At 57.7% G+C, this 16,249-nt stretch overlaps 3 protein-coding genes across 10 annotated transcripts in view; all 3 read left to right on the plus strand.

Moving 5' to 3' along the window:
* COL7A1 (collagen type VII alpha 1 chain) overlaps positions 1–4,526 on the plus strand; it is a 31,117-nt gene extending 26,591 nt beyond the window's left edge. The window contains exons 104-118 of the mRNA XM_055277665.2: positions 45–80; positions 431–511; positions 709–762; positions 837–890; positions 964–1,026; positions 1,412–1,474; positions 1,579–1,695; positions 1,866–1,943; positions 2,040–2,093; positions 2,278–2,326; positions 2,930–2,962; positions 3,102–3,188; positions 3,398–3,490; positions 3,622–3,819; positions 4,178–4,526. Of these exons, the coding sequence (XP_055133640.2) occupies positions 45–80; positions 431–511; positions 709–762; positions 837–890; positions 964–1,026; positions 1,412–1,474; positions 1,579–1,695; positions 1,866–1,943; positions 2,040–2,093; positions 2,278–2,326; positions 2,930–2,962; positions 3,102–3,188; positions 3,398–3,490; positions 3,622–3,819; positions 4,178–4,194 (1,077 nt within the window). The 3' untranslated portion in view covers positions 4,195–4,526. The remainder of the gene's footprint in view (positions 1–44; positions 81–430; positions 512–708; positions 763–836; positions 891–963; positions 1,027–1,411; positions 1,475–1,578; positions 1,696–1,865; positions 1,944–2,039; positions 2,094–2,277; positions 2,327–2,929; positions 2,963–3,101; positions 3,189–3,397; positions 3,491–3,621; positions 3,820–4,177) is intronic.
* A 947-nt stretch (positions 4,527–5,473) lies between these two features.
* On the plus strand, positions 5,474–5,821 carry UCN2 (urocortin 2). The gene has a single exon (XM_055291415.2). It carries the CDS (start codon positions 5,483–5,485, stop codon positions 5,819–5,821), a length of 339 nt encoding a protein of 112 aa, XP_055147390.1. The 5' UTR covers positions 5,474–5,482.
* Positions 5,822–7,276: 1,455 nt separating this feature from the next.
* PFKFB4 (6-phosphofructo-2-kinase/fructose-2,6-biphosphatase 4) overlaps positions 7,277–16,249 on the plus strand; it is a 42,647-nt gene continuing 33,674 nt past the window's right edge. For 4 of the 8 annotated variants that reach the window (XM_055278220.2, XM_055278229.2, XM_055278201.2 and 1 more), the window contains exon 1: positions 11,629–11,795. In XM_055278220.2, coding sequence (XP_055134195.1) covers positions 11,699–11,795 — 97 coding nt within the window. In that variant the 5' untranslated portion in view covers positions 11,629–11,698. Of the gene's footprint in view, positions 7,428–11,590; positions 11,796–12,243; positions 12,392–16,249 lie in introns of those variants that run through there. The other 4 variants (XM_055278184.2, XM_055278210.2, XM_055278191.2 and 1 more) reach the window with 4 other exon arrangements.

A 16,249-nucleotide genomic window follows, 5' to 3' on the forward strand; every position in this document is an offset into this window, starting at 1 on the left:
GGGGACAGTCTCACTGAAGGGCTCCCCATCTGTGTTTCTCACAGGGTCAACCTGGTGCAGCAGGGATCCCTGGTGGCCCGGTAAGATGCCCCTGCTCCCACAGGGGCCCCCTGTCCCCAGAGGGACCCGTCACCATGGTTGTCCCACCAGTGTGGTAGCTTTTGACCTTACAGTGACCCAGTGCTCTCATGGTGCCCTCATGTTGCCCAGGGTCCCCCACCTCCACAGTAGCCACCTATGATGGTGTCCCCTGCCCATGGTTACCCTTATCCCCTGCCTACTGTGACCCTTGTCCCCATGGCAAGCCCCCGTGGCTCTGGCCTCCAGAGGTGACTCCCACCCCATGGTGTTCCCTACCCACTATCCAGGGCGATTCTCTTTGGTCCCTCACTGACCTCCTCTGACCTCACATGGACCCTTTCCCTGCTAGGGATCCCCAGGAAAGGATGGAGTGCCTGGTATCCGAGGAGAAAAAGGAGATGTTGGCTTCATGGGTCCCCGGGGCCTCAAGGTAGGAAAGAAACAAGATTGGTTTTTTCTGGTCAGGAAGGCCTAATGTTGAAGGGCGAGGGACCTGGGGTCAGATATTAGGGCGCTGGGTCAGAGGTTGGAGTACCTGAGGCCTGTTTGGGGAGTTGGTTTCAGGGTGAAGGGGGTCACAGAGTGAGGTGTCTGGGAATCACTTCTTCATCTGCTTTTCTCCCTCAGGGTGAACGGGGCGTGAAAGGAGCCTGTGGCCTTGATGGAGAGAAGGGAGACAAGGTACAAAGGGGCTGGGGGCTGGGGGGCTACGTGGCCTGGGGCCTAAGGCTCACCCCACTGCCTGATGCCTGCAGGGAGAAGCTGGTCCCCCAGGCCGCCCCGGGCTGGCAGGACACAAAGGAGAGATGGTGAGTGTGGGCACGCTCAGAATGCGGGGGCCACGGGTGGACGGGGGCCAAGTTCGTGTCTTTTTTTCTCCAGGGGGAGCCTGGTGTGCCAGGCCAGTCGGGGGCCCCTGGCAAGGAGGGCCTGATCGGTCCCAAGGTACAGGGTCTGTGGACAGTGGACATGACAGGGAGTCAGGATGGGGCAGGGAAGCTCACGGTCGGGTCATGGGGGTGTAGGGACAAGGAAGGCTGTGGAGGGTTGGGACTTTGGGGGCTGAAGTGGGGCTGTTCTTGAGGTGTCAAGGTGGGTTGGGGTCACAGTGGAGTTAGGATGAAAGCATGGGAGGTGGAGGGGGCACGTGCCTCAGGGCAGGGGGCTATAGTGGAGTTGGAGTCATGGGGATCACATCTGGTTGGCTCACAGGTGCTTGGGTTACAGAAGGTTTGGGCATTAGGCCAGGGAGCTCATGGGAGTTCAGGGAGGTTCCAGAGCTGAGGCAGGTCAGGGCAGAAGGTCTCTCTCATGCTTCTTCTGTTCCCAGGGTGACCGAGGCTTTGATGGGCAGCCAGGCCCCAAGGGTGACCAGGGCGAGAAAGGGGAGCGGGTGAGTTGAGGCCATGGTCATGGTGAATTGAGGGGAGCGTGCCCTTTGGGAGAGGGTCCATCTTTGGGGCCTCTGATTACTGACTCTGTCCTATATCTCCCCAGGGAACCCCAGGAATTGGGGGCTTCCCAGGCCCCAGTGGAAATGATGGCTCTGCTGGTCCCCCGGGGCCACCTGGCAGTGTTGGTCCCAGAGGCCCCGAAGGACTTCAGGGCCAGAAGGTAAGGGGCCCCAGATCTGACTCCTGATCCCTGAACCTTCCCTACCCCTCCAACCTCTTAAACATCCTCCAGCCTGCCTGCCCCAACCTCTGAAGCTGTGACCTCCAACCTGCCTGACTCCTGATCCCCACTGCCTCTGACCCTGCTCACTTGGTCCCTGTGTCTGACAGGGTGAGCGAGGTCCCCCTGGAGAGAGAGTGGTGGGGGCTCCTGGGGCCCCTGGAGCTCCTGGCGAGAGAGGGGAGCAGGTGAGTAGGGATTCCCAGGCTTGGGTCAGAGATCGGGGTGACTTCTGTTGTCCCTGAGATCAGAGGTCACAGCCTGGTCCCATCTGTTGCACATAGGGGCGGCCAGGGCCTGCCGGCCCTCGAGGTGAGAAGGGAGAAGCTGCACTGACGGTGAGTGTGGGCCTGGATGGGCCTGGATGGGCCTGGGTGGGCTGGGGCCCTTCCTCCCTCACCCAGCACCCTGACCCCTGGGCCCTGGCTCCGTGCAGTCTCACCATAGTCCCTGCATTATGTGCCCTATGTCCTTCCTGTGAGCCATGGGTTCTTCATGGTCCCCGTGGTCTTCTGCTCCCAGGAGGATGACATCCGGGGCTTTGTGCGCCAAGAGATGAGTCAGCACTGCGGTGAGTGGTGCCCAGCCTGCAGTCTCCCGCTCCACCCCAGCACCCTAGGCAAGGGCAGGCAGGCCCCTAGAACTTACAGGGCAAGCAGTCAAGAAGATGGGGGGATTGGATGGATACACAGAAGGACACGTGTGCTGCAGGACTGACACATGACACGTGTCCCCAGTGGAGGGAGACACACAGGCAGATGAGGATTGCCATGCAGTGTTCTCAGATGTCCAGCTTGGCTGTCTGGGGAGCGGGATGATGGTGGGAGCAGAGCTGGTCCCCTTGGGCCTGACCTGGACCCGGTGGGAGGGGCATCAGAGTGAAGCTGTCTCTTCCCGTCTCTGTCTGTACCGCCTGCCTGTTTCTGTGTCTGGCCTGCTTCTGTCTCTTGCCTTTTGTTGGCCTGTTCCCAACTTCCCTCTCCTCTGCCTTCTTCTCATTTTCCATCTCTCTATCTACCTCCCACCCTCTCTCTTCCTCTCTCTCCTGTCTGTTACACTCTCCTGCTGTCTCTTTGTGTTTCTCTACCCCTCTGCGTGTGTGTCTCTGTCTGTCTCTCCATCTTCCCACCCTTCTGTCTGTCATTGTCTCTCTATCCCTCTCTGCCCCCTCCAGCCTGCCAGGGCCAGTTCATCGCATCTGGATCACGTGAGTAGTTTTCTACTCCCAGAGCTTTCTTCACCCCAGGCTCTGCCCTGCCTATCAACTGGGGTCCTCTCAGCAGGGTTGGCTGGGATGGCTGCCCATGGTAACCTCAGGGCCCTGAGGCCTCTGCTCTTGGCTCCAGGACCCCTCCCTAGATATGCTGCAGACACTGCCGGCACCCAGCTCCATGCTGTGCCTGTGCTCCGCGTCTCTCATGCAGAGGAGGAAGGTGAGGACAGCTGAACCCGTGGGGCAGCTATGGTTGGGTCCCAGACATGCACATGGGTGTCCATGAATGCAGGGCACATGCCAAGCACATAGGGTCTGCAAGCAGGGCACACGCATGGGCACTGTGTACACACAGTGGAGATCAGTGCTGCCCACCTTGCCCCGGGGGCCAGCAGCCACTGCTCCCAGCACACCCTGCCCTACCTGCAGAGCGGCTGCCCCCTGAGGATGATGAGTACTCTGAATACTCCGAGTATTCCGTGGAGGAGTACCAGGACCCTGAAGCCCCTTGGGATAGTGACGGTGAGAATGGGGGGCTGTGCCCAGTGGGGCCTGGGGAGGGGCAGGCAGAGCTGAGCCCTGCTGACCTCCCCCTGACCTTGTAACCCTCTCTGATTCCCACAAACCCTGCTGACTTGACCCCATTGGCCCAGACCCCTGTTCCCTGCCGCTGGATGAGGGCTCCTGCACTGCCTACACCCTGCGCTGGTACCATCGGGCTGTGACAGGCGGCACAGAGGCCTGTCACCCTTTTGTCTATGGCGGCTGTGGAGGGAATGCCAACCGTTTTGGGACCCGTGAGGCCTGCGAGCGCCGCTGCCCACCCCGGGTGGCCCACAGCCGGGGGACAGGTATGGGCTGAGCCCCCGCAGCGGGGGACTGGGCACTGAGCCTGCCTGGATCGGGTTCTAGGGGAGGAGTCCTTGGGCCAGGGTTCCAGGTCAGGGTCCTGGAGGAGACGCTCCCTCACAGTAGGGGACCTGGGGCAGATGCCCAGACCAAAGAGCTGAATATAGAGCCCCAGCTGTGGAGCCCCCAGTAGGGTCCCCTTCCATGTTCCCTCCTTTAAAGACCTAAGTATGGACCCCTCTGAGGTCAGAGCCCCCACTTCCTGTTGTAGCCTCAGCTCCCTCCCCTTGGGTGCCTCTGCCTGAGCTTCTCCAGGGAAGGTCAGATGGCTGACGACCGTTTCCAACCTGTCCTCACCAGGTACTGCCCAGGACTGAGGCCCAGATAATGAGCTGAGATTCAGCGTCCCCTGGAGGAGTCGGGGTCTCAGCAGAACCCCACTGTCCCTCCCCTTGGTGCTAGAGGCTTGTGTGCACATGAGCGTGCGTGTGCATGTCCGTTATTTCAGTGACTTGGTCCCGTGGGTCTAGCCTTCCCCCCTGTGGACAAACCCCCATTGTGGCTCCTGCCACCCTGGCAGATGACTCACTGTGGGGGGTGGCTGTGGGCAGTGAGCGGATGTGACTGGCGTCTGACCCGCCCCTTGACCCAAGCCTGTGATGACATGGTGCTGATTCTGGGGGGCATTAAAGCTGCTGTTTTAAAAGGCTCCTGTTGTGACTGTTTGGAAAGATAGGGGTGTCAAGGGGGAAGGTTTTCCTCGGGGGGTTGGTATTATTCTGCGTGGGTACAGAGTCCCTCTGCCCAGTCCTGGTCACTGTCTTGTGATTCTCAGTCCCCAACTTGTCCCCAGAAAAGAGTAGATAGGTTGGGGGCTAACGACATGTTTCCACTGCCCCCCGGGAGGGATGAGTCATTGATGGGGGGCTGCCTCATGCCAGGAAGCATGTCCCAGCTCCCACCCCAGAGGGCTGAGGGAGATAAATGGGCCCTGAAGCGGGGTAGAGGGTCAGTCCACAGGACAGCATTGCCTGGCCCCAGCCCCAGGCAGCCACGGCAGCCTGACTTACCCCAGAAGCAGCTGGTGGCGGTAGGACTGGGTTAGGTCGGGATGGGAAGGGTCTTGGGGTTTGAGTGGATCTGGGGTTTGGCTTTATAGAGGGCTTGGACCCAGGGGGCTCTGGGATCTCTGGCTGCTTTTCTGCCTCTGAGACCCAATTCCTGCCCTTCTCTTTCCTGCAAGCTGCAAGCTCTCCTGCTGAGAACCGCCTGCCCTCCTGTGGACTCTGTGTTTCTCTGTCTGAATCTTTCTTTCCATCGTGCTCTCTGTCTCTGGGATGGTTTCTGTCTCTGTCTTTTTCTTCTAGTCTCCATTTTGCTCTGCCTCCATCTCCTTCATCTCCCTCTCTTGCTGTCTCTCTGTCTCTGGATTTCTTTGTCTCTTTTTTTCTGTCCTGCTTTCTGCCTCTCTGTCTCATTCTGGTTCTCCTCTTGTCTCCCCTTCTCTGTCTCTGGCCTGGCCTCTCTAACCCCTTTCTTGGTGTCTTCCTCTCTCTCCATCCCGCGCTCTGTCGTTCTGCCCTTGCCATCTGTCTCTGTCCATGGACCCCAACTGACCAGAGCCCCTGCCCTGAGCCCATTTTCTCCTTGCAGCCTGACCTCACGATGACCAGGTGTGCTCTGCTGGTGCTGATGGTCCTGATGTTGGGCAGAGTCCTGGTTGTCCCAGTGACCCCTATCCCAACCTTCCAGCTCTGCCCTCAGAATTCTCCCCAGACCACTCCCCGACCTGCAGCCTCAGAGAGCCCCTCAGCTGCTCCCACATGGCCGTGGGCTGCCCAGAGCCACCGCAGCCCCGCCCGCCACCCTGGCTCGCGCATTGTCCTATCGCTGGATGTCCCCATCGGCCTCTTGCAGATCTTACTGGAGCAAGCCCGGGCCAGGGCTGCCAGGGAGCAGGCCACCACCAACGCCCGCATCCTGGCCCGTGTCGGCCGCCGCTGAGCCTGAGGGAGGGAGTCACAGTGATAGGGCCACCCTGGATGGGAAGACCTGGAGGGCAGCCACACAGCTGGACGGATGCTGCCACATCTGGGCATAGAGTGTCCGGACACTGCCACATGGAGCCACTGCCATGCAGGTCATATCAGATCTGAGTGCCCCACAGAGTCACAGTGTGTCTGGAGAGCCTGGACATCGGACATTGCTAAGTTGGGTCACTGCCACATGGAGTGTTGCCTGTGTGCCCCACAGACCTAATATATGTCTGGACAGCTTGGATGCTGCCACGTAAGGTCACTGCTGTGGCGAGTCTTGCTATGTCTGAGGGCCCCATAGTCACAGAACACTGGACACCACCACATGCAGTCATCATCATGTTATTTCAGGAGCCTCAACACGAGAGTCAACACTGCCTCCAGGACAAGTCCCTCTGAGGCCCACAGGTCTGTCATCCCATAGGCCACCACACAGAGAAATGCTGGCTGAGGGTCACTTGCTTGCTCTGTGCCCCATGAGGCAGCACCTGCCCCAGATGGACGGGGCTGTGAGGGGTGTCTCCAGGCACAAAGGCCCAAACACAGGAAGCCTGTGACCGTGGCAGCCTTGCCTTATGGGCGCATGTGCGCGTGTGTGGCTGAGTCTCTGACAGCTATGAGTGTGTGTGAGCAGGGTAAAGGTATGTGAGGGGTCTGAGAGGAGTGGGTGCTTGTCCCCCAAACCTGCATGAAGCAAGAACAACTCCTGGCCAGGCCCTGTCCTCCCCATGTACCCCTGCATCCCCAGCCTCAAACCAGGGACACGCAGGGCTCACAGGAGACAGGGCTCAGGCTCCCAGAGCTCCAACCAAACTCTGTCCTGCTTCACGCACGGATTGTCCTGGGCAAAGGTGTTCACCTTTCCGAGCCTCGGTTTCCTTATCTGTAAAGCAGAGCGACACAAACAAGCCTGTGAGCATTGTGTATGTAGCAGACATGGAGGTCCTGCAGCAGGAGGTGCTCAATAAACACAAAGCGATTGAAGGATGGGACATGCGAGATTCCCAGTCATGTGCACCCACGCTGCGACACCTGGGGGGTGAGTCATACCTGGCTTCTCTGCCTTCCTCCCTAGCTCCCCGGTTAACTGACCTGGTCCCTTGGTTTGGAAGGACTAGGTTTTGCCTGATTTCACAGCCCAACTCGATTGCTGGGCCAGAGATAGAACTGACTTTCTGGGCAGTGCGGACAGGCTTGCCCGCAGAGGGGGCAGGCACTCTGGGCTGTGCAGACAACTCTAGGTGGACATGAAGGCAGACGCTGGGTGGCATGGGCAGCTCTGGCGGGAGAGGGAGACTGTACTGGCCAGAACGCGGCCGGCTGACTGGAGTGGGGGCACTGGCGCTGCCCTCACAGTTGTAAGCAGCCCTGTGGGGGCGGGCCTAGGGCAGGCTGGGGAGGCGGGGCTGCAGGAGCCGCAGGAGTCGCTTCTCTCTCTTCAGAGTGCTGGGCGGGGTGACCCCACTCTGGAGCTGCAGGGGGCAGTGGCCCTGGCCAATTTTGTTGCAGGATGGACAGAGGCTCGTTAGGAGGCAGCTCCCTGACCGACCTGGGGCCGGGGAGCAGCAGGCGGGGTAGGCACGGGACAGCGTGGGGAGGGTGGGGGGTTAGGGAAAGACCTGGATAAAGTCAGGGTGGTGCTGGAGGGGTGTGAGAGTGTTGGGAGGTCTCTCCTAGTTTAGGGGTGCTCTGAGGGGCATTCATCTGTCAGTGGCCCGAAGGAGGGGGAATACTGTCACCCTGCAAGGGAGAGGGGGCTGGGCCACGGGGGAACTATAAATAGTGTCTTCCTCCAGCCCAGGGGGAGGGACCGCCAGCTGGAGCTGCCCAGGCCCTCCTGCTCTGCTCTTTGCTGGCCTCCAAGGGATTATGTTTGTCCAGGTCTCCTCTTACGGGTCACACCAGTTTGGGGAAGTCTAGAGGCTCATTTAGGATGGGTTTCACATGATGTGGCTTTAGCCCTTAAACCAGCACTTCCAGGGTGTCTGCTGTGTGCCCTGTGCCAGTCCTGAGCTTCTCTGAACACCTGCTGTGTACTCAGTTTGGTCATGAACCTCTCTGAACCCTTTCTGTGTGCCCTTGCTGGTCCTGAATCCCTAAGCACCTACTGTACGCCCTGTGGCAGGCTGGAAGGAGGAAGTGCAGATCAGGGTTTCCAGGCTGCTTGGTGACATGGTTCTATACCCCGAAGTCAGAACCTCACACTCCTTGTGAGCCCTGGGCCCAGGGAGACACAGGGGACAATCCTTTGCTGGAAATGGCCAGACGAAGCTGGAATTCCTGGAAACTCCTGAACCTCCCAGTGGACAGCAGGGGTGGGGGTGGAGAGATATATGTGGGAAGCGAGGCAGCAGAGAGCAGCAGGCCCCACTGCAGGCTGCCTGTCTCTGCACATGCCGGGGTGCAAGGCTTGTGAGTGTGTGTGCGTCTGTGTGTGCATGTGCAGCTATGCCAGTGTCTCTGTGTGCATCAGTGTGTGGGCCTGTGTGGCATGCACTTACACCCCTGGGTCTTTATGCTGCAAAGGGTGGTTTGTGGGCCAGATGTGGTGGCTTATGGCTATAAACCCAGGGCTTTGGGAGGTTGAGGCGGGAGGATCGCTTGAGGCCAGGAGTTCAAGGCTGCAGCGAGCCATGATTGCACTATGTGCTCCAGGCTGGGTAACAGGAGCGAAACTCGGTGTGTGTGTGTGTGTGTGTGTGTGTGTGTGTGTGTGTGTGTGGTGTGGGATGGTTTGGCAGTTCTGTCAGGACTGGCCAGTAGATACAGGGACTGGGAAGAGTTTGAGCTTTGAGAACTGGCCACCACATGGCTTCTAGGCTGGGACACTGGGAGGAAGTCCAGTGGTCAGTGCGGAGGGCACCCTGGGAGCCAAGCAGGGTCAGGCCAGCCAGGTTCATGGTGGGCGGAGGCTGAGCAGAACATGTTCACACATGTGTGTACAGACATCCCAGCATACTTCTCACGCCTGGGACAGAACAGCTGGCTCACTTTGGGATATACTGAGGAGGAAAAAGCCATGAGGGCCAGGGATTCTACCGGGCATCCGCTGATGCTGAGAGCAGATACCGGGACAGCATCTCCATGGAGAGGACACGGGGGAGTGGGAGCACACATGTGGAGGTGGACTGTGCGATCCCACTGCAGTGTGGGAGGCAAGGTCTGAAGGCTGGGAGCCGAGCTGAGTCCATGCTGCACTGTGGACTCGCTTTGTGATCTTGGGCCCTTCTCTCTCTTCCTGACCCTCAGTTTCCCACCTGACAAACAGGGCCATGGGAGGGGAGATGGAGAATATCCTCAGAGCAGATGTGGACCGTGGCCTTGGGGAGGAACCCCAGGCATCACCTGATGTTGACCTGTAGCCTTCTAGCTGGACATAGGGACTTGAAGGAGGGTGCCTGGGTCAGCCACGGGTAGACTTTCTGGGGAAGAGAGGAAGGTACAGAGCTGTTGCATTTCCTGGGAACCAGGCTCATCCTGTCTGGGTGTGAGGATGCCTTCCCAGAGATAGCCCTGGCCCCCTGCCCAGGCCGGCTGTCCTCTACCCCCAGCCCTTGATTAGCATCCCAGGAGGTCTGGGAAGAGAATGGACAGGCCAGAGGAGGTGCTGGGTGTCTGTAGATGTCAGAGGAGATAGCTTTTGCAATCAGTGCTGTGGGTTAGACAGGGTGTGTGCGTGTGGTAATGAGGCCTCAGAGGCCACAGTGGCCCCAAGATGGCCTTGGCAGTGGCCAGAAGACAAGAGGGCTGGCTGTGTCACGAACAGAATGAGTGGCTTTGGAGAAGTAGGGAGCAGGTCATGAGGGGCACCCAGCTCATCAGGAGCCGCCCATGGATGTGCTCAGATCTGCTGGGACTGGGGTGGAGGAATGAGTGGGTGAATACTGCAAAAGGAGGATGAGGAAGGAGGAAGTTGTTGACCCTGCCTGGGGCAGGGTGTTCCCAGGGCAAGCAGCTAGAGCTGGTTTGGGGGAGGGTCCAGATGCGCTTCCAGCATGTGGACCTTCGGAATCTTCATTTCCTATGAAGTGGGCAAGACATCTGTGTCAGTCATCTTAAGGGTCCTTGCCAAGCTTTAAAGAGCTGGGTGGACTTGGACTGATCCAAGGCAGGACTGTGGCAGGGAGGGTATGGGAGGGGGTGCTACACCTCTACCCCACAAGGCCAGTCTTGTTGCCAGTCCCATGCCCTCAACACCTGGCTCCTGGCTGGGTACACACTGGGCAGAGAGAACCTGAGGATGCAGGGCACCTGCCGGGGTGTTGTGGATGACATCGCTAGAGGGCAGTGTGGCTCAGGTTGAAGCTGTGTTGGTGGGGGCTGGGGCAGAGAGTGTACAAAGCTTGGAGAGGCGGGGCTGGGGATCCCGAGGCGGCGGGAGCCTGCAGGAGTCCGGTGGGGGCCAAACAAGAGAGTGAGCCAGGGGTTTACGAACTTCTGGATCTCTCCCCTGTTCCTTGTCCCCAGTGCATTTTCAAAGACAAGAGGGAGATACAAATATAGTAAAAGGCAACCATAACGTATTTTAAAATGAATTTCTTAGAGACTGACATATTTATACTATAATACTGTAAGATAGACAATGTGCACATCCCATTTTCCTGATGAAGAGAAAATGTTATTAACATATTATTTTCAAAAAATATGTAAAACTTTAGTTGGGAAAAAACCAAAATACTAAAAAACAAAAAAAAATTGTAAAAAATGAAATTCTGGAAAGACAACTAAGATACTGCCAGGGCTTAGTGAGTACCCAAAGTACTTGGTTACTAAGTGCCACGCACGGCCGGGCGCGGTGGCTCCCGCCTGTAATCCCAGCACTTTGGGAGGCTGAGGAGGGCGTATCACCTGAGGTCAGGAGTTCGAGACCAGCCTGGCCAACGTGGTGAAACCCCGTTTCTACTTAAAATACAAAAATTAGCAGGGCATGGTGGTGGGCGCCTGTAATCCCAGCTACTCGGGAACCTGAGGCAGGAGCATCCCTTGAACCCGGGAGGCGGAGGTTGCAGTGAGCCGAGATAGCGCCATTGCACTCCAGCCTGGGCAACAGGAGCGAAACTCCTTCTCAAAAAAAAAAGTCCCACGCATTTGCTCCCAGCAGCCAAGGCAAAGAGAGAAAGAGGAACAATATTGAAATGTGTTTGGAGTCTCTATCCATGAGGTAAAAGAGCTTTTCCAGCGTGGCAGAGCATGCTCCTATGGATGGCGGAAGAGTCCCGGGGCTCGGCGCAGTCAAGGGGGACCCCGAGCAGGGGCAGGAGGGCGCAGCGGAGTTGACGGCTGGGCCTGCAGGCCTACTGGCCCCTGTCGGCTCTGACCAACCTGGCCGTGCGGGTCACGTAGGCCTCGTCCCACTGGATGAAAACCCCTCCCTCCTGGGGGCCCTGGGCTCCCTGGCAAGGAGGTAGCAGAATTCACGCGTGCCGCTGCTCAGGGATGCAGCGCCAGGGCGGAGCCCGTAGGTGGGGCCTATGCAAATCAGCGCGGACAGGTTGGGAGCGCTAAGTTTGCGCATCCGGGGCGGGCCTGCACAATCCGGGCCTTGAACTGGGGCGGGGCCAGTACAATCCGGAGTTGAGCATGCGCATTCTCGATCCTGGCCTGAAGAACTGGGCCGACTTGTTCCAAAACGGGCGGGGAGGTGAGTTGGGCATGCGTGGTCGGAGGCCGGGCCCTTTTCAGCTGGGGCGGAGCCTACTCACTCTGGGGCGGGCCTGCGGGAAGATAGACATGGGCTGTCGCGGCTTGAGGAGGGGCGGGGCCCAAGGGGCGGGACCTCGGGTGGCCCGAGGTGGCCCGGCTGCTGGGTTGGAAGCGGCGCAGTCCGACTCATCCCGGCCCCGGGATGGCGTCCCCACGGGAATTGACACAGAACCCCCTGAAGAAGATCTGGATGCCATACAGCAATGGGCGGCCCGCTCTGCACGCTTGCCAGCGCGGTGGTGAGGCGGGGTCCTCCGGGAGGGGGTGGGAGGTGCACCGGGATGGGCGGGTAGGGCGGCCTGGGCGGGGGTCTCGCATGGAGAAGGGGCGGGAGACAGATGGGGAACCGGGGACAGGTGAGGGTGCCGTGACTGGGGAGGCTGCTGGGGACAGGTGAGGCGGTCGTGACAGTGGTGGGCCAGAGACAGGTGTGGCAGAGCAGGGGGCGGGGACAGGTGTGTGGGGGCATATTGGCTTGGCGGTGGCTAGGTCTGGCCACCATCACCTCGAGGAGGGCTCTGGCCCCCTCGCTTCCCACTCCAATCCCCATCGCCCCCAGCCTGGGGAGGACCCTGTTGGGCACCCCAGGCCCTTCCCTCTCTCGTGGCCAAGGAGTGTGGGCTGGGTTGTTGGACTGGAACTGAGCTGTGTGGCCCTAGGTGAATTACTTGGCCTCTCTGAGCCCAGAACTTTCAAAGGTGGGCTAGTTTTCCAACAGGAGGAAGGGTGCCTCTTGGCCTTAAAGCTAAGCTTGGGCAGGAACTTCAGCACAGATGTGCTCAGGATAGAGACAGAAAAGTATGCCGTGTGGGCCTGTGTCTGTGTCCCGGGACATGTAAGTATCCACCTGGGGTCATGGGTATACACTAAAACTGGAGAGTGAAACAGCTAGGAGAATGCCGAAATTCATGGAATTGTTAAGGGGCTCACCTCTCCTAGGGTCCCAGGTGTTTAAACCGCTTCCTTGAGTTTCTGCCTGTCCTTAAATGAGCTGGCAGTTTTTTTGTTTTTTTTTTTAAGAGATGAGTCTTGCTCAGTGGCCTAAGCTGGAGCAAGTGCAGTGGCACGATCATAGTTCACTGCAGCCACGACCTTCTGGGCTCAAGCAATCCTCCCACCTCAACCTCCCGATTAGCTGGGATTATAGGTGTGCCACCACACCCAGCTTTTTTTTTTTTTTTCGTTTTTTTGTAGAGACAGGGTCTTGCTATGTTGTCTGGGCTGGTCTCCAACTCATAGCTTCAAGTGGATCCTCTGGCCTCCGCCTTCCGAAGTGTTGAGATTACAGGCGTGGGTCCTGGCCTGCAACTTTTTTATTACCAGGAAAAAGAAAGATTTGTTTTAGGAGTAACTGAAACATTGTAATGAATTTGCAGCTTGTCCAGGACCTCAGAGAACATCTAGTTTAACAGACAATGAAATGGGGATCAGGAGATTGAGTGACATGCCTGGGTCTGCCTGTGATCCTGCCTCTGTTTATGTATGATAAGCAAGGGGAGAGTTCTTTGTGCTCATCCTGCTGCAGCAGCCTGGGGCCACGGCTTTGATCATGATATGAGTCCTGGGGGAAGGGTGTGTGTATTTCTGGCCACACTGTGAGTCCTGGTAGGGGAAGGCCATGTTTCTGACCAGACCAAGTCATGGTAACTCATGGCTCTAATTGTGACGTAGGTCCTGGTGGGGTTGTGGCTGTCTACGGTGCACACTCAGTCCTGAGGGCTGTGGCCAGCCCTCCTTTGAGACTCTTCTGGAGGCGGGGAGGCTGAGCCAGTCTGTGTTATTAGGGCTGTGTGGTGCTGACTTAGGGGGGTGGCTGCTATTATTACATAGAGGAAAGGAGTGAGGACTTGGACTTTTTTTTTTTTTTTTTTTGAGACGGAGTTTCACTCTTGTTGCCCAGGTTGTAGTGCAGTCCTATCTCAGCTCACTGCAACCTCTGCCTCCTGGGTTCAAGCAATTCTCCTGCCTCAGCCTTCCAAGTTGCTGGGATTACAGGCATGCGCCACCATGGCTGGCTAATTTTGTATTTTTAGTAGAGATGGAGTTTCACCATGTTGGCCAGGCTGGTCTTGAATTCCTTACCTCTAATGATTTGCCCCCCTTGGCCTCCCAAAGTGTTGGGATTGCAGGCATGAACTGCCATGCCCAGCCAAGTCTGTGAGCCTTTAAGGAGTAGGTCCTCAATAAGTGGAGGCAGGGTATTCTGTCATCACTACCATTCTTTCTTTGCTTCTCACTACGTCTGAGTCAGGGATTGATGCATCAGCTCCAAGCCAACCCCCGTTACAGGTGAGAGGAAGCTGAGGCCCAATGGGAAGGTCTCATAGCTCCTGAGGCAGGGCCTGTGTTTCTCCAGGCTCTAAGTGTGGAACTGAAATGTGGCTCTGGCCTGAGCTGAGGGGCTCGTGCCATCACGGTGTCTCAGCATGTTGGGGTAGGCTGGATTCTAGGTCTGCACTTTTTCCTGGAGGAGGAGGTAGCACCTGAGAGGCCAAAGATGAGACCTGCAGGTTGTGTGGGGATTTGGGCCTCAGGGTTCACAGCAGGGAGTGGGTAAGCAGTGAATGAACATGGAACCAGCCCATGCAGCACCTCCAGCTCCCAGTGCCTGCATTTGGGCAACATTTTACCCTTTGCATAGTAGACTTGTAGGTGGAGTGACTGCAAGGACAGTCTGGACCCGGAGGGTGTGGGTGTGGCTGGAAGCGGATTTGGTCCCAGGGCTTTGTGGGGAGGAGGAAGCAGGACCCACTGCTGGTCTGTGCTTTGTACTGGGTTCTCTCTGGAGTCTAGTCCCCAGCTCCTCAGGGCACTAGGGGCTGGTGGACTGAGGGATGTACTGCACCTCCTCCACTCCCACAGTCACGCCCCCACTTGATAAAATTTAAAGCCACACCTGAGGGCTGGGAGGCTTTTACCTTTCCCATCACTGGCCTCCGAGCTCAGACGTGGAGGAACTCTGGGGGCAGGTGGGGCAAGAGCTGACTCAGGAAGGGCTACAGAAAGGACCATGTTTGACGGCTTTTCTCAGCTGAAAGGTGGCAAGACTCTTCTTGGGTAAGGACATGACTGGTGTGTGCACAGGGCAACAGGAGAGATGACTTTCAGTCCCCTGTGAACAGGGCCTCCATGACACATTATTTTAAAGAGCTCTTCCTTCCCCAGCCTGGCCTAAGGAGGTGAGAGCAGTTGCAGTTCAGGAGTCAATTCGGGCACCCCCTCCAGGGACTTGTGGGTGCTCCTCGGGTAGAAGTAACGGAACATAGACACTGCCCGTTGCCAGGCATATCTCAGGCCCCTTGGGCCCCTTCGGTCCTAGAGCTCATGGGGCCTGCAGCGAATTTACTGGAAAGGAACCCATGAGGGAAGTTGGGCTGACGTGTCTTCACATTTCCTTCCGCACATGCTCAATGTTATAAACAGTGTGTTCCTTTTTTTTGGAGACAGTCTCACTTTGTCCCCCAGGCTGGAGTGCAGTGGCACGATCTTGGCTCACTGCAGCCTCTGCCTCCTGTGTTAAAGCAATTCTCCTGTCTCAGCCTCCCGAGTAGCTGGGATTACTGGTGTGTACCACCACACCTGGCTAATTTTTGTATTTTTAGTAGAGACAGGGTTTCACCATGTTGGCCAAGCTGGTCTCGAACTCCTGACCTCAGGTGACCTGCCCGCCTTGGCCTCCCAAAGTGCTGGGATTACAGGCATGTGCCATCACGCCCAGCTATAAACAGTGTGTTCTGCTGTCCTGTTTGCTCAGTGTCAGGGTCCTGTCGGCTGAGAGCCGCAGGTGCAGCCGCGCACCCAGCCCGCTTAGTCCACGTGCTCTGTTTCAAGGGCTGCAATGTGTTCCCTCCTTGTTGTGCCTCAGTTGGCAATTTCTCATGGCTGGAATTTCCCAGTGTTTTGCTATGGTAAGCAGAGCTGTTGTGATACACTTGAACTTTGGTTTTCTTTTGGGTCATTTCCTTGGGAGCTTATCTTGGGGAGCAGAGGAGATAGGTAATTTATTGCCTTGTTTTGCACCCAGGCCTGATTTGCTGCCCTGCCTGCCCATCTTGTGCTGCACATGTGGGTGGAAGGGGGGAAGGGAAGTGTCACCAAATGCCATGGGAGGAGGCTGGAGCTGTCTCTGGGAAAATAGGAGATGTGGAGAGGGGGTGCAGATCCCCAGTCCTGAGGTTGTGGGAGCCCCTGAAGGAGCAGTTGGGGGGTGGCCCCATCAGTGGGAGCAGGGTGGATGCAGGATTTCCTCCTGCTTAGCAGCTGTCGCACTGCCCTTGGTTGCTTGAGAGCCAGGCCACCTGGCCGGGAACTATGCAAACAATGTGAGCCTCAGCTGTCCACCGGCCCTGAGGAGGCAAGGCTTTGCCTAACTTGTTTTCCTCTCACCTTAGCTAATGCTGAGAGTTCTCTGCAAGTTTCTTCACTCTCACTCAGTCAGCCTGTTTCATGGGGTCTCCTCCTTCCTGCCCCTGAGGCTCACCGTTTGGGTTACCTTTAAACAAGGGGCATGTACAGGAGTGATGGAGCCCCCACTGGCAAGCAAGGCCCTTTGTTTCTCTACAGGGCCTGCCTGGGGCCAGGCCACCACCTCCACGCCCTGAGTCCCAAGGGCAGTCGGTGCTGAGGTACACCTATGGCTTTAGCTCAGTATCTGCCAGGGTAGGACAGAGGGCACAGCTTCCCAGAAGTGCCC

The sequence above is a fragment of the Symphalangus syndactylus genome, chromosome 1, assembly GCF_028878055.3.
Source record: "Symphalangus syndactylus isolate Jambi chromosome 1, NHGRI_mSymSyn1-v2.1_pri, whole genome shotgun sequence".
Classification (NCBI taxonomy): Eukaryota; Metazoa; Chordata; class Mammalia; order Primates; family Hylobatidae; genus Symphalangus; species Symphalangus syndactylus.

Bases quoted from the DNA above. Each gene is read 5' to 3' on its own strand.
- UCN2 (XM_055291415.2), top strand. From the start codon at position 5,483: ATGACCAGGTGTGCTCTGCTGGTGCTGATGGTCCTGATGTTGGGCAGA.